This window comes from Bos indicus, chromosome 5 (assembly GCF_029378745.1).
Source record: "Bos indicus isolate NIAB-ARS_2022 breed Sahiwal x Tharparkar chromosome 5, NIAB-ARS_B.indTharparkar_mat_pri_1.0, whole genome shotgun sequence".
In the NCBI taxonomy this organism is placed as follows: domain Eukaryota; kingdom Metazoa; phylum Chordata; class Mammalia; order Artiodactyla; family Bovidae; genus Bos; species Bos indicus.
This window is the reverse complement of record NC_091764.1, coordinates 64132061-64154831: the sequence shown is the minus strand read 5'-3', so window position 1 is coordinate 64154831 and position 22771 is coordinate 64132061. Positions and strand designations below refer to the sequence as shown.

The 22771-nt window shown below is 35.5% G+C and overlaps 1 protein-coding gene across 4 annotated transcripts in view; it reads left to right on the top strand.

Annotated features, from left to right (window-relative positions):
- The window catches only part of BLTP3B (bridge-like lipid transfer protein family member 3B), a 93694-nt gene that overhangs the window by 32622 nt on the left and 38301 nt on the right, over positions 1 to 22771 (top strand). For all 4 annotated transcript variants that reach the window (XM_019961142.2, XM_019961141.2, XM_019961144.2 and 1 more), the window contains 8 exons: positions 1347 to 1509; positions 2594 to 2632; positions 3957 to 4048; positions 8330 to 8519; positions 9352 to 9492; positions 10577 to 10747; positions 16965 to 17145; positions 21341 to 21424. In XM_019961142.2, the coding sequence (XP_019816701.2) occupies positions 1347 to 1509; positions 2594 to 2632; positions 3957 to 4048; positions 8330 to 8519; positions 9352 to 9492; positions 10577 to 10747; positions 16965 to 17145; positions 21341 to 21424 (1061 nt within the window). The remainder of the gene's footprint in view (positions 1 to 1346; positions 1510 to 2593; positions 2633 to 3956; positions 4049 to 8329; positions 8520 to 9351; positions 9493 to 10576; positions 10748 to 16964; positions 17146 to 21340; positions 21425 to 22771) is intronic.

Below are 22771 nucleotides of genomic sequence, written 5' to 3'. Positions count from 1 at the left end.
CAGTGTATTAAAAAATGGAGACATCACTTTGCTGACAAAAGTGAATATAGTCAAAGCTATGGTTTTTCCAGTAGTCATGTATGGATGTGAGAGTTGAATTTAGAAGGCTGAGTGCCGAAGAATTGATGCTTTTGAACTGTGGTGCTGGAGAAGACTCTTGAGAGTCCCTTGGACAGCAAGGAGTTTAAACCAGTCAGTCCTAAAGGAAAGCAACCCTGAATATTCATGGAAAAGACTGATTCTGAAGCTGAAGCTCTGATACTTTGGCCACCTGATGCGAAGAGCTGAATTATTGGAAAAGACCCTGATGCTGGGAAAGACTGAGGGCAAGAGGAGAAGGGGGTGACAGAGCATGAGTTGGTTGGATGGCATCACTGACTCAATGGACATGAGTTTGAGCAAACTCTGGGAGATAGTGAAGGACAGGGAAGCCTGGTGTGCTGCAGTCCATGGGGTTACAAAGAGTTGGACTTGACTTAGTGACTTAACAACGACAGTGTTTCCTTACCTCACTTGTGGATTGGTTAGTAAAATAAGAATATTCACTTCTGTGATATTATCTAGAGCAAAGTAAAATGTAGTAGAGGCTGGCTCGAATCCTTGCATAATACATGAAAAATAGTAGATACTAATTATTCATAAGTTTGAAAGATAATAAGAACTAGAGCTTAAATGTATCTGGTTCTAAGATATTTAAATATACAATGGTGGTTTAGTCACTAAGTCGTGTCCTACCCTTGTGACCCGAGCAACCTCAGTGACCCCAGGGACTATAGCCTGCCAGGCTTCTTTGTCCATGGGATTTCCCAGGCAAGAACACTGGACTCGGTTGCCATTTCCTTCTCCTGGGAATCTTCCCAATGCATTGATTGAACCCAGGTCTCCAGCACCACAGGCAGATTCTTTACAGCTGAACCACCAGGGAAGCCCATGCTGCTATTACATTCTTTTTTCTATTTTCTTATTTTTGTCTGCGCTGGGTCTTTGTTATTGTTCACAGGCTTTCTTTGGTTGCGGTGAGCAGGATCTACTCTTCATTGCAGTGTACCAGCTTCTTCTCTTGTTGCAGAGCTCAAGCTTGGGTGTGCAGGCTTTAGTAGCTGCACCACACAGGCTCTAGAGTGAGGGCCCAGTAGTTGTGGCGCACGGGCTTAGTTGCCCTGCATCATGTGAAATCTTCCTGGATCAGTGATTGAACCCACACCCCCTTCATTGGCAGATGGATTCTTAATCACTGGACACCAGCGAAATCCACTGTTACGTTCATAATGCTCTGTATATATGCAAGAATGACTCAGCGGTACAGTAACTAACACTAAAATAAATGTCAATATATTCTCTTTCAGATTTACCAAAAATTTATCTCCTGACAAGATAAATCTTAGTACCCTTAAAGGAGAAGGTGAACTAAAGAATTTGGAGTTGGATGAAGAGGTGCTCCAGAACATGTTGGATTTGCCAACATGGCTTGCCATCAACAAAGTTTTTTGTAATAAAGCATCAATTAGGGTGAGACTTTGATATCTGTGCAAGGCATTTTCTGTTTTCATTTTATTTATTTCATCCCTGTTGTTTAAATATTTTCTTTTGTGTATTATTTACTAATTTATTAATTTTATTGAAAATTTAATATTCATATTTAAGCAATATTGATAGTTTATTAAAATAATTTTTAAAATTTGGTACATACTTAAAGTTTTCTTCATAGGATTTGTTGTCAAATGGGACAGCTTAAATTTGTAGTAAGTAGAGTCTACTTCAAATGAAGGCATAAGGACTGATAAGTTATCTTATTCTGGATATTATACTTTTATTTGAAATTTTGTCTCTTTTCCCCATTTGTTACTTATTTTGATAATTTTAAAGTATTTTTTAAAATATTATTCCTGCTTATTAAAACTTAAGCTTTTTTATTACCTTTGACTCTAATCATATCATATCACTTCTTTGTCTTAAAGATTAGGCTTAGTTTGAGAGCCTACTCAGTAAAAATACTGCATGCGAAAATTAAAATTGGGCGATACAGAAAAGATCGTGGAAAGTTTGCTGTATCCTTTGATGATCACCTTTAATTTTTGTTCTATTTTCCATAAACCCAAATGTCTTCAAAAAGTATTACCCTTAATATAGAATTTATTTGAACATTATTTATTTGATATTACTTCCATTTAACATTAATGGTCTCACTTTTATGTTTGTCTTGAATATCTACAAGGAAATTGGCTGGAATTCTAGAATTTAAAAGATTATTAAATGAGCAAAACACTGATTAAGCTTTGCTGGGAATTCTCAAAGTATAAAATCAAAATGTGTTTTCAGAACTTGAGAAAAAACCATATTATTTTTTAGATAATATTAATGTTAGTAGAACCTGAAATTTTTGTTTAAAAAGATGACCAAGAAAATAAGGATAATAATTTTTTTAAAAATAAAATAGGTGTAGCTGATTTCAAGAATATAAATGAATTGTTCAATTTAAGTCATCTGATATAATTTGGTATGTCTATCACAATGTTAAGGAAACATCTGTGTTGATTACTGTTTTAAATTACTTTTTTGATGATTCATTTTAAAGAAAAATTTTCTTTTATAGATACCATGGACAAAATTGAAAACACATCCCATCTGTTTGGTAAGTTCTGAATTGCCTCAGAAATAAGCATTTATATTTGTGTGTAATTACTCTGTTAATATTTTGTTTCTTAGCAACATAATCTTATGGCTTTGTGAGCATTCATTCTATTTTGATAGTATTTAGTTTTCTCAGTCTTTAAATGGGAAATTTAAACTTTAAAATGAGAGGGTCTTTAAAGTTCTTCAGGTCTAGAATATTATATTTTAAGTTAGTATATTTTATTGTATCTTTTAACTCTTTATTGACATACTGTGGGCTTCTTCTTTTAATAAAGTTTGATCCAGATTTTCTGTTTCTGCTTTTACTGATCTAATATATAATATATTCTTTAATGTACTTTACTGTTTAAGGAAAGTTGATTATTTGGTCATTTACTGATTCATTCATTCCACCAAAACTTACTGAATGCTTCCCCTCTGCCCTGAGGGAACATATATTTTTATAAGGAGACTGACAGTGAACAAGTAAACAACACAAGGCAGTTTCAGACAAGGTTGATATTAAATAGAGAATGAAGAGATGACTGGAGATGTGTTAGTGATGACTACTAAGGATATTTGATCTTTCTTCAAGAAAAACTTAGCCTGAGGAATTTTTTCATTATGAGAGTGTTTATTTTTTCATATTTTTATATATTTCATATTTTTTATAGTTACATGTTTTAAATCTCCAGGTTTTAGGTTGGGAGAAGCTTTTAGAGGTTGTTTAGTCCTATTTACAAATAAATAATCTATCAATTAGTAATGTACATTCTGAGGTTAGCAATTATGCTTCTGTGAAACCTGATGGTCTCAGGAGTATATGGCTACTGCTGCTGCTGCTGCTGAGTCGCTTCAGTCATGTCCGACTGTTCGACCCCATAGAATGCAGCCCACCAGGCTCCCCCGTCCCTGGGTTTCTCCAGGCAAGAACACTGGAGTGGGTTGCCATGTCCTTCTCCAGTGCATGAAAGTGAAAAGTGAAAGTGAAGTCGCTCAGTCGTGTCTGACTCTTAGCGACCCCAAGGACTGCAGCCCACCAGGCTCCTCCATCCATGGGATTTTCCAGGCAAGAGTACTGGAGTGGGGTGCCATCGCCTTCTCTGATATGGCTACTACTTACAGTTTTTTTCTCCTGTACTCCTGTAATAAGCTTTTCCAGAAGGTAATAAGTGCCTTGAGAAAGGACTGAGCATTTTCTCTTTTTAGACCTTTAGAGAGACATTTAAAATGACTCTGCTTTATTTTCTTTGCTCCTAAAGAAATGAATGAGAAAGTAGTCTTAAATAATATCCTTATACATAGAATATCTAATGTTTATATTTTAAATGTATTTTTATTAGTCCTTGGATAAAGTAATAATGGAAATGAGTACATGTGAAGAACCACGAAACCCAAATGGCCCATCACCAATTGCAACTGCTTCAGGACAAAGGTAAGCTATCCATTAATATGTATGATTGGCAAAGGGATTCTATAGTCAGCTCTGTTATCTGCAGTAATAGGACATAAAATAAAATTTCCTAGCCTCAGTCTCTATTTCAGTCACTTCTCCCATCAAACATTTTATAGTTTTAGTAAACATTTTGCAAAAGTAGCAGAATTGATTTTTAGCCTCTTTCATTCATCTTGCTTTCCTTGATATAATGATCAGTCAAAGGCAGAACAGCAGCAGAAAATGGAAGAAGAGCTTAGGCATTCTATAAATCAGATAGTCTCCTATTTGGTCTCTGAACACTTTCTCTGCATAACATTTGTTCTGTGCATCAGCGGACCTTTTATGACTCTTAAGAGTTAAGTTGATGCCTTAAAAAAGTATAGACCTTTTGGGTTACTCTAAAATTCATTAAATATAGAATACTCACACTTTATACAGATTGAATTTTGATAGATAAAAACCAGATGCTAATGAAGTAGAAGCCTGTAAAGGAGAGCATTTCACAGAGTAAAGGAGAGCATTTCACAAAGCCATCTTGAGAAGTTAGAGTGGTTCTTAAAGAATAGGTACTTAAAAATTTGCCTATTTATCTTTGCATTCAGTAAATTTGAATTTTGTTTTATATATAATTTCTTCAAAACAGATTTTCTGCACTATTTTTGGGTGGTACAGGTATTCATGTAAAAAGTTTACATAGATTTTAATGTGATTAGTGCCTCCTCAAGTTGTACAACATGGCAGCCCTGGACATTTTCAGTATTCTAGGTGCTGTGTAGAACCAGTGATAAACTCTTCTTGAGACTGAATGTGCACATACAGGTACACACACATACTCTCCCTCACATTTTCCTTCTCTTTTACCAAGGTTGAACCATCTTTATATTAATGCATTCTGTGAGAATACCTACAGTCTGATCAGTGATTTTTCACATGGGAATCGAATGGTGATCCATCCACTGCTGAGAGTTTACTGAAAGCCAGATTTATCAGATACACAGTTTATATTTGGACTATAGGTAATAGTGATGGGGAAAAGACCTTTCACATTAACATTTTTGTAGTTTATGTATTTTCCAGTAATTTGAGATTTAGAGTTTAGATTATGATTTCAGGTTAGGTAAAGTAGGTTGAAGCAGTTGATCTTAAAATTGGCTAGTCAGAAATATTGGAGAAAAAGGTGAAAGTGAAAGTTGCTCAGTTGTGTCTGACTCTTTGCAACCCCATGGACTATATAGTCCATGGAAAACTCCAGGCCCGAATACTGGTGTGGGTAGCCATTCCCTTCTCCAGGGGATCTTCCCAACCCAGGGATTGGGCCCAGGTCTCTGACATTGCAGGCGAATTGCTTACCAGCTGAGCCACCAGGGAAGCCCAGGTAGGAGCAGTTGATCTTAATATTGCCTAGTCAGAAATATTGGAGAAAAAACTGAGATGTTTATAAGACTATTAAAAGGGCAAAAGTACATCAGAAAAGTTGTTATAAACAAATGATTTATTTTAATTAGGTGTGGCACAAATTAGGTATTATTGTATGCTAAGCAGTTGACAGTATATTTCCTGATTCATGTTTTTATAGTACCAACAAGCTTTATAATTTTGGCTTTGTGTGTTAATCTATTTCTTTGTTTTCCACACTTGCCAAATTGTAAGTCATTTAGGGTGCTTATAAAAATCTGTAGGGTTTTTTAGGCTCCTTTTTTGAAATTAATGATTCATTAGGTCTAGAATGGTTGTCAAGAATATGAATATATCTCTTCAATTTTTTATAGTCATGCAATTTAGGAAAAAACAGATCCATTTGATTTTGTTTTTAGCTAAGAGATTAAAATAGAGGGAAATTAACAATGAATAGGCTGGCCCTTCCTTCTTTGTAGGACCTGTAAGCCAACAGTGCTCCCATAGACTGGTAGTAAACTTTGTAGGTTCAGGGATTTGATTTTTCACTTCACATGGAGATAGATGTCTATGTGGAGATTAACCAAACTCAGAAGAGATTTTTGTAAACTGAAATTTAGTTTATATTGGATGATATAATCAGAAAGATGCAGACTTTAGTCACTGATTCAGCCTTTACCCTTCTGATGGTAAATCCTCCAATACAATTGTAAAACTTTTTAATGTGCATAGATTAGAGTAGATAGATGGGTTTGAATGTTCCAAAGGGTATTCTCAGATATATACTATAAAAATATTCTTCCAACTCCAGAAGTATTTGTAAGTGACCAGTATTTGTTCTTAGGGTCATAATAGCTCTTCCCAAATAACATGTTGCTTAAAGACCACAGCAACCTTTTGAAATAGCTATTATTTTCATTTTACAAGTGAGGAAACTGAGGCTCATAGACTTCCAATAGTATTAATAATACCATAATACTACTATTTATAATACTATAAATAATATTTACACCTTTTAAAGTATCATGAGTCCAGGGATGGTCTTCTTGCTTCATATGCATTATTTCATACAGTCCAAATGTAAGCTACAAAGTATATCCTGATTTAAAAGATAAGTCATCTGAATTTTAGGAAAGATAAGTAATTTTATTTATTCATTAGGATAGTAAGTCAAGAAGCATAGCAGGTATAGAGGAACAATGTACATGATCAGTAAAAATGATGACCTCACTTTATGGATGTTGGCTTTGAAATATGTGAGAAGCAGCCAAGTAGAGCTATCTGATGGACATTTGAATTTTACAGTCTGAAGTTTCAGCAAGAAATCTGATACAGATTTTGGAATAATGGTCATGATTGAAGTAAGATGCCAATTTTGCAAAAACTTTCACCACCCCCCTGCAAAAATGTATTGATAGTCTAGTCTGTATTTAAGTCTTGCTGTACTTACCATTTTTAAAAACTTTTTTTTTTTTGTATTGGAGTACAGCCGATTTGGAGAAGGCAGTGGCACCCCACTCCAGTACTCTTGCCTGGAAAATCCCATGGACGGAGGAGCCTGGAGGGCTGCAGTCCATGGGGTCGCTAAGAGTCCAACACGATTGAGCGACTTCACTTTCACTTTTCACTTTCCTGCATTGGAGAAGGAAATGGCAACCCACTCCAGTGTTCTTGCCTGGAGAATCCCAGGGACGGGGGAGCCTGGTGGGCTGCCGTCTATGGGGTCGCATAGAGTCGGACACGACTGAAGCGACTTAGCAGCAGCAGCAACAGCTGATTAACAATGTTATGATAGTTTCAGGTGGACAGCAGAGGGACTCAGCCATACATGTATACTTAAATATATATACCGGAGAAGGCAATGGCACCCCACTCTAGTACTCTTGCCTGGAAAATCCCATGGATGGAGGAGCCTGGTAGGCTGTAGTCCATGGGGTTGCTGAGAATCGGACACGACTGAGTGACTTCACTTTCACTTTTCACTTTCATGCATTGGAGAAGGAAATGGCGACCCACTCCAGTGTTCTTGCCTGGAGAATCCCAGGGACGGGGGAGCCTGGTGGGTTGCCATCTATGGAGTCGCACAGAGTCGGACACTACTGACATGACTTAGCAGCAGCAAATATATATACATGTATACTTACTCTTGAAACATGACTTTTATTGTTTCTCTGTGTCTTTGCTCATGCTTTTCCCTCTTTTAAGATTTTCCTTCCTTCTTATCTCTCCTTGAGAAAAGTTCATCTTTTCTGGATATATTTCTCATTAATTATAAACAGTTTCTTCCTCTACCGAGTGTACCAATGATTCCTTTTAAAAAAGCACCTAAAGACAAACTCCCTCATGTTTCAGTTACTAGATATATGTTTTTTTTTTCCTCCCCAAGTAACTTTCAAGCCCTGTAATGCCACAACTCTGTTTTGGTTTTCTTAGGTCCTTGCATTGTTCACATAGTAGATGCTCCATAAATATTTACTGAATTGAATTATATAATGTGAACTTTTTCTGGCCTTATCCCTAAACTACGAGATTATATTCCAGTTGGCCTCTACAGCTTTCTTTGTGTCAGGAATTTAGCCGTCTTATTTACTTTATTGATGCCAGTTCTGTGCACTAATGCTTTTTAAAGCAGGCAACTTTGGATGGCAATTATAATAATTTAGAGAGACCAATTTTAAAACCTTTAGCATTTTGAAATAGCATTTTTTTTTTGTAACTTACATGTAACCAGACTAGATTGTTTTAACAAAAATTTGTTTTGTTAAACAAAAATGAGTAATATGGCAATTTGTGTACTTGTGTGAGAATATTAACAGAAAACTTCTTCACTTTTAATGATTTATTTTTGGCTTTAATGCATTGTATTTTGCTTTGCTTTCCCAGTGAATACGGCTTTGCTGAAAAAGTAGTTGAAGGAATTACTGTTTCTGTAAATTCTATTGTCATTCGCATTGGAGCAAAAGCCTTTAATGCCTCCTTTGAACTTTCCCAGCTAAGAATCTATAGTGTAAATGCAAACTGGGAACATGGAGATTTAAGATTTACTCGTATTCAAGATCCACAGAGAGGAGAGGTAAAGATTCTATTTTTCTTTTTTTGTTTAAACATGCTTTAACATTGATTAATATTAAAGTACATTTAAAATAATTACTTTTTATTGTTGCTTATATTCACATACTACTAGATTTACTTTTTCCTGTAAACTATACTTTTCTCTGTATTATTTTTGTTTAACTATAAAATGTACATTTTTAATGTTTTTACTGTAGTCTTTCAACTTATAGAGTTAATGAGTCCTATTTTAACTTCTAAGCTACTCAGAATTGAATTTTAAATTTACAAAATTAAAATATGTTTTGTTAAATTCTTTTTGGTTACATAATTCAAATGTTCTTTGTGTTTTATATTAAAATTAAATTACTTAGAATAAAAGTGTCAGCAGCTTTACAGATGATGAATATAATTATGGAGATGTGTTACTGAATTTGAAAGTGTATAATTAAAAGTTAAAGCATAATGAATAGATCTAGAATATCATGTGAAAATTTGTTAAGAGATACATTTTCTTTTTTGGCTGCACTTGGTCTTCACTGCAGTATGAGTGCTTTTCTCAAGTTGTGACACGCAGGGTCTTCTCTCACTGCAGCCCACAGGCCTCTCTAATTGGCTCAGGGGCTTAGTTGCTCTGCAACATGCGTTGCTTCATGGCACATGGGATCTTAGTTGCCTGACTAGGAATCGAACCCATGTGCCCTGAATTAGAAGGTGGATTCTTAAAATTGGACCACCAGAGAAATCCCACAAGATACATTTTTGTAACAACTTTTTTGTTTTGTTTTTATAAATCTACATTTTTTCTTACTCCATTTTGTGTTTGTGAAGCTAATCTCTTGTTTTCCCTTTAGGTTTTGACCTTTAAGGAAATAAATTGGCAGATGATTCGAATAGAGGCAGATGCTACCCAAAGCTCACATCTTGAAATTATGTTTGCTCCTGTTCGATTAATAACCAACCAATCAAAAATCAGAGTCACACTTAAAAGAAGAGTAAGTCAACAGAGTTACCTTTTGATTCATGAGCTAACTATTGGAATTGATGAAAAATTTTAAATTATTTATAGGTGAAACATTGGCATATTAAAACAGTGCAAAATAATAGGAAATATAGTGCTTCAAGCAATATTTGAAGAAATCTGTTGTGATGATAGCATTAGGTTTAATATTAGTATTTTTATTTTTGATAAATTGAATAGATTTCTGTTACAAAATATTTATTGAATAGTAGCTATTTTATAATTTTATGTCTCCTATTGAATATTCCTCAGGAGTGGGTAAACAGTAAAGTCTTCACCATTAGTAACCAAAACCACTAGTTTTAGAAGGCTATTAAGATGTGACTGGATACTTAGATAAATATGGAAGATAGCTGCCTAAGGATGTCAGCATTTGAAAATCCACCATAGACTTTGATGAAATTTAATGTGGGAAAGTAATCACTTTTTTAAAAACATGGCTCAATTGAAAGAATTTTTCAGAGTATGACACTTAATACAAATATTGTGAAATGTGGTTAAAATAGCAGTTTAGTTTTTAATTAATTTTAATGCCTCCTTTTCTACTAGATTACAGTTAAGCCTTGAACCACACAGTTTTGAGCTATATGGGTCCACTTATATGTGGATATTTTTCAATAGTATATACTGCAGTACTACATGGTCCAGGTTGGCTGGACCTGAGGATGCAGAGGAACCCTGGATATGGAGGAACCTTGGATACAGAGGGCCAACTATAAGTTATATGCATTAACTCCTGCATTGTTCAGGGGTCAGTTGGGGTTGCATTAACGTTGATAATTACATGATTTTAGCTATAAATGCAGAATTAAATTATATAAATGCTTATACCTATGTAACATGTACCTGTTAAGGTAAAGGAACCTGTCAGTCTTTTTTTTACCACTGTTTCTCCAATACTAGGAAATATTTCTTCCATATTATAGGAATTCAACAAATATTTGGTGAAAAAGGAAGCGTTTGTTTAAATCATTGAAAAAATTTTAACTTTTAAAAATACAAGTGCATTCTAAGTTTTATTACTTGGCTTAATTTTATGAATCATTTTTCCCTGACAGTTAAAGGACTGCAATGTCATTGCAACAAAGTTAGTTCTAATATTGGATGACTTATTATGGGTTTTAACGGATTCCCAGTTGAAGGCTATGGTACAATATGCAAAATCTCTTAGTGAAGCAATAGAAAAATCAACAGAACAAAGGAAGAGTATGGCTCCTGAACCTACACAGGTATGCTATAAAATGTTAATAGGAAAAACACTTCACTTTACATGTAAGTGGTTTAAAAACCAGAATGGTTAGTTGTTTTCTCTATGTGAAATAGATTATAATACTTTGAGTCCAAAATTTTTCTTATATATCAAATATATTTCTGTCTATATAGTACATATCTTATTTGCAAGTCTGTGCTTGGCACTAGACTTAATGATAACATAAAAGAATTTTGATGTTATAAATACATATTTTCAGGAAATTAAAAAAAATACAAATTAAAAATTACTAAAGTTCAAAAGAAAAAAGCCTGGGTGATTATAGTCAAGGGAGAGAATGGAAGGATTGATATAAAAGCCCTAGGGAATTGCTGAAGGTGAACACAAAGCTAGAATTGTCTGATGGCTGGGACAAAAAAGGAAGCTATTTAATGATCACTTTCTTAAAATCAGAAGCATTACTAGTTTTTTTTTCCTACAAAGAAAAAGTTTTCTAACCTTTCCTAGTACTAAATACTGAGAATTTAACATGAAGATTTTTGTAGAAGGGAAATTGGAAATCCCAGTGTGTAGTGTCTTTTGATAATTTTATGAGTACAATTGACTTTTTATATCTATCCAATAAAAACTTAATGGATATTGTGAAATCATACTTCTATGAATTATTTCATTGGAAATAGAGTAATTACATCTTAGATGTGTACTTTGTTGGTAATCTGGCTGATACATGGTAATTCAGGCTTTATTGTGACTGTCAAACTGTCATTGTTTACTGCCTGCCTGCTTTGTCATCAGGTGCAGGGCTAGATGCTGCTGATGAAAAAATAAATATTGTCTGAACCTGCCCTCAAGGATCTCAGAATGTAATGGGCAATCGAATGTTGCAGTCCAACATAAATGCTGGAGTGCAGAATGAAAAATGGGGATGAGGGACTTCCCTGGTGGTACAGTGGATAAGAATTTGCCTGCCAGTGCAGTAGATGTGGGTTTGATCTCTGGTCCAGGAGGAAATGGCAGCTCACTCTAGTATTCTTGCCTGGTAAATCCCATGGATGGAGGAGCCTGGCGGACTTCAGTCTTTAGAGTCGGACACAACTGAGCAACTGAACAACAAGAACAACTGGGAAGATTCCACATTCAGTGGAGCAACTGAGCATGTGCGCCACAACTACTGAGCCTGTGCTTTGGAGCATGTGAGCCGTAACTACTGCAGCACACATGCCTGGAGCCTGTGCTCTGCAACAGGAGAAGCCACTGCAATGAGAAGCCCGTACACCACAATAGTGAGTAGCCCCCTGCTCACTGCAACTAGAGAAAGCCTGCACACAGCAATGAAGTCTCAGAGCAGCCAAAAAAAAAGAGGGATGAGGAGATTATGGAAGGATAGAGAAGTTTTAATCAACTGCTTGTGGATGGACTTTGGAAAGGTTTCACAAAGAGGATAATGAAGTTAAGTCTGAAAAATGAGTAGGAGTTCACAGATGAGAAAAAGGATATTTCAAATGAGGAAATAGAATCTATAAAAGTATGATGGTGATAGAGAGCATGGCATTATCTGATAAAGATAAGGGGTTTAGTGTTACTAGAGCTTTATTTTTGAGAGTGATATTACACATACCTTGTGAATATGTGACAGCTTCCCAAGTTTTAAGAAAATTGTTTCACATCTTCCATTTTGATGTATAGTCTTTCTTGTGTTAAGATGTCAGTCTGATTTTCCAGTTCCATAATTACTCCTATCCTAGTATCCTAGTTTACAAATGAAAAGCATTCTTCTTACTCATCCTGGTTCTTACTGTAATAGATTTGTCAGGGGTGGATGGTGAGGCAGGCAGGAGGGTTTTGACTAAAAAATCTCTGGGAAATGACAGGCAATTTGAAATATTGCTGTCCATGTTGGATGTGAATGACCAGTGACAGACTAACACATTAGATGATTTCCACTTCTTTGCTTTCAACATGTTTGAAGGAAGATTTAATAAATGTCTGTTGCTAGACTATTAAAAATAATCTTTTTACAGTAGATCACTATGTGAATCCTGGCATGTAACTTGAAAGAGTTCAAAGGATCATGTTGCTTTGCTAAAATAAAGTTGATTTAATTCCAGCCTACCTATTGATGTGAACAAAATTTCCCAGAGCTTTAAGCTAAATTGATGGTGAATCCTTTATCATGCTACCAAATAATTAATATTTATCCAATAAGATGTCTTCATATATAATTCTGTGTGGGAACCTAATTTTAAAAGTTTGATGAACTGAGTACTGGATCATAGCATAGAATAGGGTTTTCATAGGGAAGTAGCCTGAGTTTAAGCAAAAGTGGCCACTAGACATGATGGGCATTATATGTTTACTTTTCCCATGGGCATACAGAAGTCAATGGAAGTTTTTAAATAGGAAACAAAAGTTAAGTATGACATGGTGGTATTATAAGAGGGTAGATTGAAGAGTAGGAAGGCTGCCACTCTAGGGAAGGGGTAGACTTGGATCTCTAGTAATGGTTTGAAAGAAGAAAAAACAAGCCAAACTGGGGAAAGATATTTGAGTGTTTTATCAGTTGAGGATAGAGAAGAGAGAAAAGTTGAAAACTTCTTGAATAATTAGTAATTCCATTAACCAGAAGAATAAGTACAGAAGGAAGCAGGTTTGATTAGGGGATGTAAGGCTAAGAAAAGGTAATAATGAGTTCCATTTTGGAGTGGAAAAAAATAATTTAGGAAGTACAGGAGGTAATATTTTGCAGTATTACCATCATAACACTAGCCTGTTAAAGCTTGCAATGACAATTCATGTATTATAATTTAGGATGTCATTAACAGAGATGATAATTGAAATGAAAGATCAATAGACAAAGTGTTGATGTTACTATAACTTATTTATGCAATATGTAGATAGATGTCTTTATATAAAATAGAATATAGATTAGGAAGCTATATAAAGATACAGCTTAGGAAATGAGAAACAAGGACAAAATTCTATAATGCTACTACCATGACAAAACCATTGTTAGCATTTTGAGGTTATTTCCTTACAGGTTTTTTTTTTTGCCTAATAATCTGCATTATTTCATAGTTTAGAAAGGATGTAGTAGCAAATGGCTATAGTTTTCTTCCATGTCATTAGTATTTACTTAGTCTTTTTTGTCATTCCTTAATATTTTATAGTAGTTACACTTAGCCATTGACATTGCTGTGGAGTTTCTTCAGTGGTAGTTGTCACATCACTATTTTAGGTATCATTTAAAATACCAAGAGTGTGCATTAGAGAGTGAAGTAGTTGTGTTCCTTTGCTCAATTTAGAACTTGAGAGCTTTGCGAACTTGAAAATTAAGAATTTTTTAAAGATTATTCATGAGTCAAGAGTTTATAGTGGCCCACGTTCCCCCCTACAGATAGCATCCAAAAGCCTGAATGTACCTTAGTACGAAGAAAAGAGTTTGTAGGGAGATTAATGCTTATGTTTTTATTTGTATCAGTATTTGTCTTGATGAAAGACAGGAAACATAATTAAAGCAATACCGGAGAGTGTTTTCTTTCAAAATATTACCATCATAGACATAAATAATAGTCTGTAACAGAAGCAGAAGATATTAAGAAGAGGTGGCAAAAATACACAGAAGAACTGTACAAAAAAGATCTTCATGACCAAGATAATCACAATGGTGTGATCACTCACTTAGAGCCAGGCATCCTGGAATGTGAAGTCAAGTGGGCCTTAGAAAGCATCACTACGAACAAAGCTAGTGGAGGTGATGGAATTCCAGTTGAGCTATTTCAAATCCTGAAAGATGATGGTGTGAAAGTGCTGCACTCAATATGCCAGCAAATTTGGAAAACTCAGCAGTGGCCACAGGACTGGAAAAGGTCAGTTTTCATTCTAATCCCAAAGAAAGGCAATGCCAAAGAATGCTCAAACTACTGCACAGTTGCACTTATCTCACATGCTAGTAAAGTAATGCTCAAAGTTCTCCAAGCCAGGCTTCAGCAATACGTGAACTGTGAACTTCCAGATGTTCAAGCTGGATTTAGAAAAGGCAAAGGAACCAGAGATCAAATTGCCAACATCCGCTGGATCATGGCAAAAGCAAGAGAGTTCCAGAAAAACATCTATTTCTGCTGTATTGACTATGCCAAAGCCTTTGACTGTGTGGACCACAATAAACTGTGGAAATTTTGAAAGAGATGGGAATAGCAGACCACTTGACCTGCCTCTTGAGAAACCTGTATGCAGGTCAGGAAGCAACAGTTAGAACTGGACATGGAGCAACAGACTGGTTCCAAATAGGAAAAGGAGTACATGAAGGTTGTATATTGTCACCCTGCTTATTTAACTTCTATGCAGAGTACATCATGAGAAACGCTGGGCTGAAAGAAGCACAAGCTGGAATCAAGATTGCTGGGAGAAATATCAATAACCTCAGATATGCAGATGACACTACCCTTATGGCAGAAAGTGAAGAGAAACTAAAAAGCCTCTTGATGAAAGTGAAAGAGGAGAGTGAAAAAGTTGGCTTAAAGCTCAACATTCAGAAAACGAAGATCATGGCATCCGGTCCCATCACTTCATGGGAAATAGATGGGGAAACAGTGGAAACAGTGTCAGACTTTATTTTTCTGGGCTCCAAAATCACTGCAGATGGTGACTGCAGCCATGAAATCAAAAGACGCTTACTCCTTGGAAGGAAAGTTATGACCAACCTAGATAGCATATTCAAAAGCAGAGACATTACTTTGCCAACAAAGGTCCGTCTAGTCAAGGCTATGGTTTTTCCAGTGGTCATGTATGGATGTGAGAGTTGAACTGTGAAGAAAGGTGAGCGCCGAAGAATTGCTGCTTTTGAACTGTGGTGTTGGAGAAGACTCTTGAGAGTCCCTTGGACTGCAAGGAGATCCAACCGGTCCATTCTAAAGATCAGTCCTGGGATTTCTTTGGAAGGAATGATGCTAAAGCTGAAACTCCAGTACTTTGGCCACTTCATGCGAAGAGTTGACTCGTTGGAAAAGACTCTGATGCTGGGAGGGATTGGGGGCAGGAGGAGAAGGGGACGACAGAGGATGAGATGGCTGGATGGCATCACTGACTCGATGGACGTGAGTCTGAGTGAACTCCGGGAGTTGGTGATGGATAGGGAGGCCTGGTGTGCTGTGATTCATGGGGTTGCAAAGAGTCGGACACGACTTAGTGACTGAACTGAACTGAAAGCTTTAAAAGTGGATGGGGGAAAACATAAGAAAAAGTGATTTTTCTGATGAAAATCAGTTTAATAATTAGTAAAAAAGCTTACTTGAATCCCTAGAATTTAAGGCTTCACAACTGTTTCATCTTTGTTTTCCTTTAAATAATGTGGCCCCAGTCATTTTCATCGAGATTCTCATTTACTGAGAACACTTTGAAATTCTTTTTACAATATGATTATAGTTCTTACTATGAAGAAGGTATGTGTTGTATATAAGCTGTGTATATAGTACTTTTATTTTCTGTAAATAACTATACTTTTGTTAACAAATTGTTCTTAGAAAGTTTAAAAATATTTGAAATAACAAATCTGGTCTTCTTTTAATTGTTACGAAAGCTTCATGTATAGTTTTATGGTTAACAGATATACAGATCATCTCATAGTATACTTATGTATGTAGAGTTATTTTAAGCTATTGAACGTTCACAAATGTCTTTATACTTCAACAGTATACTATGTTTTCTCTCTTTGGGGAGCAAAGAATGTGAACTCACAAACTGTTATAAACCTCAGCTGTTTTCTGGCTTCTTCAAGTTCAAAAGATATATCACACCTCTTAATAGCACCTGTAGTACTAAATAATATCACAAGTGGTTTTACAAAGTAATTATTTATTTCTTCAGGGCATATAATAGTGTATGTAGCTAATGGATACAGGGCTCACATTTGTTTTCATTTTTAATATATAGAACTAGTAATATTTAAATAAGCTGCCTTTAATAGTTAATAAATATATTTTCTCAAACAGGAAGGGCTATAAACATGTAAATATAGCTATTCAGATATTAGGTTCATATTCAGATTGTTTATAGTTCTCTAGTTTTAGTTTTATTCCTATATAATTTAGAAAATATTTTAGGGAAACTTAGTTACTGATGCAAAATAAAATGTATTTGCTTATTTTTTATGACTTTATTATTAAAAATATTTAAGTTTTCTTGAGTGGGGAATGACAAATATTTAACTTGCAGTGACAAGGCAGCTTTAAATCTTTTAGAGTTCTGCGGTAGCCCCATCTACCCAGCATGCGAAGACACCACAGACTTCAAATGCTCCTGATCTAAGTGACGCAATTGTGAAACTGTTCAGTGACTTTGATGTTAAAGAAACCTCCCATCATTTAGTGGTTTCTCATCTAGATCTACACATATGTGATGATATTCATGCTAAAGAAAAAGGTAATAAACACTGCTATTTGAAACTCTTTTGGTTTTCTCTAAAATTTACTGCACATCTGGATTGTTTTTCATATGTAATAAGTAGTCTTACTCTTAAAATAACTGATCATAATTTTATCATTCATTGAGATACATAGATGAAAGGTATAATTTTAAGGATTATATATTGGTATAAAATTTTATTTTGCTTTGCTACAAGTTAGTGCCTCAATATAATTAATTGTTGGCTGTCAATGCTAATGGTAAAATTAGGTTTTTTTTTTTTTTTTTAAAGACTGACGTCCTTAGAAGATAGTGAAAAATTAGACTTGGCTTTGAACTAGCTTTCTCATAATTTTGAAATTGTTCATAAATTAAATTTTAGTTCATACTCAAGTCATAATTATTTGCACATGCATTTCACTTGATTTTAGCTCAGAGGCTGAGAAGTGATACATGTGTATTTTCAGCATGATGGTTTATCTACTATTTTCTACCCCTTTGTGCATATAAACACAACTATGTGACTAAATTTTTTTTGTCTCCTTACTCCAGATCTTCCCTAAATTTGGTCAGGAAGCCAAATTCCAATTAGGAAAATGTTTTCTTTTAGCTTTAGCTTCTCTTATTTTTCCTTATTTAATGGACACAGGTAATGGGTTAACAGGGAGCTGCCCTTGGTCACTTTGAAAATCTGTGTTTCTGTACTCTAAGTGTTAGGCATTTCTGTATATCCTTCAGAGCATCCCTGGCCCATAATTGTTAGAAGGTTTCATTGTCCTACTTCTAAGACATTGGTTCTCAAACCCTGATGAGCATGAGAATCAAGCTGAGAATCTTTTGTTTATTTTTATTTGTTAGATTTTTGCTTATTTTATTTTTTGCTGTGTTGAGTCTTCATTACTCTGTGTGGGCTTTTTCTAGTTGCAGCAGGCAGGGGCTACTCTTGGTTACCGTGCATGGGCTTCTCATTTTGGTGGCTTCTCTTGTGGAGCACAGGCTCTAGGTGCACGGGCTTTGGGAGTTGCAGCACATGGGCTCAGTAGTTGCGGTTCGTGGGCCCTAGTGGGCACAAGCTTCAGTAGTTGTGGCACTCGGCTTCAGTTGTTGCAACTTGTAGGTCGAGAACGCTCAGTAGTTGTGGCACACGGACTTAGTCGCTTCACAGCGTGTGGAGTCTTCCCAGACCAGGGATCGAACCTGTGTCCTGCATTGCAGGTGGATTCTTGTCTGCTCTGCCACCAGGGAAGTCCAAGCTCAAACTCTTTTAAATGGAGGTATCTAACCTGTGGGCCTCAGACCTGAATCAAAAACTATGTCTATGAAAGTTGTTGCTCTGGATTTTTATAACTGTGAGAGTGAATACTGAGACCAACCCCTGATATTTAGCCATAGACGTTATCCTGCCTTCTCAGGCAACCAGATATCAGCTGCCAGATAAAAAGATGGAGCAGAAAAGGTTAAAGAAGATTTGAAGTTTGGAGAGATTTGTTGTCTTTTGTTTGTCTACCTTTGTGTTGTTTGGCTTATAGGTGGCATCTTCTGCTTTAGTGATTTGAAAGGCAAATCAAAAAAAGTTAAACCAAAATATCAAAATAAGGGGTCAAGGTTAAGTGATAAGCCAAAAAACAGAGAAAAGTGTTTTCTAAGCTCTTTTACATTCCTCATTCTATATTCCCTTATCAGTTCAGTTCAGTTTAGTCGCTCAATTGTGTTCAACTCTTTGCGATCCCATAGACTGCAGCATGCCAGGCCTCCCTGTCCATCATCAGCTGTACTCCAACTCATGTCCATTGAGTTGGTGATGCCATCCAACCATCTCATCCTCTGTCATCCCCTTCTCTTCCTGCCTTCAATCTTTCCTAGCATCAGGGTCTTTTCAAATGAGTCAGTTCTTCCCATCAGGTGGCCAAAATATTGGAGTTTCAGCTTCAGCATCAGTTCTTCCAATGAATATTCAGGACTGATTTCCTTTAGGATGGACTGGTTGGATCTCCTTGCAGTCTAAGGGACTCTCAAGAGTCTTCTCCAACACCACACAGTTCAAAAGCATCAATTCTTTGGCACTCAGTTTTCTTCACAGTCCAACTCTCACACCCATACATGACTGCTGGAAAAACCATAGCTTTGACTAGAAGAACCTTTGTTGGCAAAGTAATGTCTCTGATTTTTAATAGGCTGTCTAGGTTGGTCCTTTACAGAACAATATAGAAGATGTTATTTAAAGAGAAAACCCCTCTGCCAAAATACAGATCTATAATCAATTCTCTGCTATTCTAAAATCCAGAAGGGCCCGAAATTCTTTTTCATAAGTTTGTAAACAGTTTATTTTCTGGCACAAGTTTATCTAATGAGCATGTTGCTACTTATCATCTTTATTTTACCCACTTAGTGTAAATACTTGAGTTTTGCTGAAGAATTACTGTCTTTCATTACTTTGTATAGACTTTTCAGGTGGTGCTAGTGGTAAAAGAACCCTCCTGCCAGTGCAGGAGACATTAAGAGACACGGATTCAATTCCTGGGTTGGGAAGATCCTCTGGAGGAGGACGTGGAAACCCACTCCAGTATTCTTGCCTGGGGAATCCATGGATAGAGGAACCTGGCGGGCTATGGTCTATAGGGTCGCAAAGAATAGGACATGACTGAAGCGACTTAGCACGCATTACTTTGTGCTGCCTCAGAACCTGGTGGCCGTGTTGTGTGTATGTACAAACACACACATACACCCTCACATACATACCATATTACTTTACTAAAAATCTGAAGCAATTCTGAAACGTTAGGCTCCAAGTGTTTTAAATATGGGATTGTAGTTCTATACTAGAAATTCTACCAGGTGAGATAAATTGGAGTTAAATTTATATAGAGAGTATGTACATAGCTTTATACTAATTTGTATTTGTTTAGTTCATGCTGGGTGTTTTATTATTTTTATTTTTGCCTGTGCTGGGTCTCCACTGTGGTATACAGACTTCTCATTGCCATGGCCTCTCTTGTAGAGCACAGGCTCCAGGCACACGGATTTCAGAAGTTGCAGCAGGTGAGCTTGGTAGTTGTGGCTCACGGGCTGTAGAGCCATAGGCTCAGTAATTGTGGTGCCTGGCCTTAGCTGCTCCGCAGCATGTGAAATCTTCCTGGACCAGGGATCGAACCCTTGTCCTCTGCATTGGCAGACAGATTCTTATCTACTGTACCACTAGGAAAATACTGTCTGGGCTGTTTTAATATTTGATTTTTATGTTGGAGTTATACTGACTTTACCTTTGGATTTTTTTTTTAACCTTTTAATTTTTTTCTTTCTAGTTTTATCAAGATACAATTGTCATGTAACACTGCATAAGTTTAAGGCATACAACATATTGATTTGACTTACATACGTTATGAAATGACCATCATAGTAAATATAGTGCCCATCCATCATCTCATAGAGACACAAAATTAAAGAAATGAAAAAAATATTGCCTTGTGATGAGAATTCCTAGGATTTATTTTCTTAACAACTTTCATATATAACATGCAGCAGTGTTAATTATATGTATCATGTTGTACATTATATTCCTAGTACTTGTAACTATGAAAGTTTATACCTTTTGACTGCCTTTATCCCGTTCTCCCTTACCCTATCTATAACTCATGTATATGTGGAGTCTAAAACACAAAATATATGAACAGACATAACAAAATAGAAACAGTTTTAGATCCTTCCAGTCTTAATGTAGCTATGTGACTTTAGATAATTCACCTAAACTAGTAGATTCAATTGCTTCTTCAATAGGAGGCAAGATGGTGTAATGTAGTGGTTAAGATTTCCTGGTTTCAAAACCAGCTCTGCACTTACTGGTTGTACAACCTTGACCTATTTAATTTTGTTAAGTAAATAGATTAATGTTACCTGTTTTATAGATTCATCATGAAGAACAAATAAGTACACTTAAAATTTTTAAAACAGTGCCTGGCATCTGGTTAGGGCAGTAAATATTAAAGTTCTGCTATTCTTGTATCCTTACCTTTTAGCTTAGTACTTGCATATGATAAGGGCTCAATAAATATTTACTGGATTGAATGCATTTCTTAAAATCCTTGTTGTATTAACCTTGGTAACAGAGACAGTTGTCACTGCTTGGACTGCCAATGTGGTAAATGAAATGTTTCTGATATTTGCTTAATCCTTCTTTCTCTATCTCTCTTTCAATTTCACTTTTTTCTTTCCCCAGAGTCAAACAGACGTATCACTGGAGGGGCTATGCAACTGTCTTTTACACAGCTAACTATAGATTATTATCCTTATCACAAAGCAGGTTTGTATAACAGTTTCTTTAAATTATGTAAATCTTGCTTTAAAATTATATAGCCAGTCTATTGCACTTGTTTTTATTTAATTTTTTAAGGAGAAAAGAGATCAAGACACTTGATATTTTTTTCCCCTGGCCAGTATCTTACGAAGAAAATATAATTGCCATAGAAAACATTCATGTAGCTTATTTTGAGGTTTCTATAGATTATTAGCAAGTATAATTGTTAGAAATTGAGAAAGATTAGAATATAGAAGACTACATTTGTACTATTTTGTTAGCTGTGACAAAAGAAAGTTATTAATATATTTTTCATTTTAAATTATGTATATTCAAAAATAAAAAAAAGAAAGTAATGCAAAAGGGTAACAGCAATTTTAGTTAAGTTGTAGGATTCCAGGTACCTTTTTTGAAACTTTTCTGTACTTTGTAAATTTCATCAATAGGTACGATTTAATAGATTCTTTAATAATCAAATATTGATAGGTACTCCCCCTCCCCAAATAATGAAAACTAAAATACGTATGTTTATGGCCAAATTAAGTAATTTGACCTTTTATCCATTTTTGCATTTTGGTGATATGTGACTTATTTTTTAATTCATACAAATAAGGAAAAACAGATAGCTATAAAGAGTTTTCTAGGACTTTTAAAATATGATCAAATTTTTCTCTTCACAAATTTCAGTTTTCCAGTATTGTTCATTTCTGTGTCAGTACCTGATAGAATTTTAAGGACTTTGTTTGAAGGACTTTGTGTTGCTTTGTCTGTCCTCCTGATTCATTGGTTACTTACGTATATTGAATATAATTTTTACCATAGAAATCTTTCCTATTTGTGAGGTAAAACTTGTAGTCATAAAGTAGATTTTATTTTCTTAACCCTTTTTTCCTCCAAAGATACATATATATATCAGTATATCGGCAGTTACTTTACAACACGTCTTTGATGAAGAACCTTTTTTTCTCTATGGTGTTTTCCAGGATTCTATCTAATGGGGTTATGCCAGGTGGGTGAGCATTCAATGGAGGTTGATTGCCAGTGCTGCTTCTTATTGAAACTTTGAGTGATGGTCTGCTAAGCCTGGGTTATAGATACAAATCCTCCCAGGTTATTTTCTTTTAATACTCTCTCTCAATTCTAAATATTTTACTCATATTTTATAGGAAGATTAATGTCTGTAGTCGGTGAAAGCTTCAAATTTATTGGAAGATTAAAGAATCCCTTGAGAAAATAAATATATTACTAGAAGCTTTCGGTTCGGTTCAGTTCAGTTCAGTTGCTCAGACTCTTTGTGACCCCATGGACTGCAGCACGCCAGGCTCCCTGTCCATTACCAACTCCCGGAGCTTG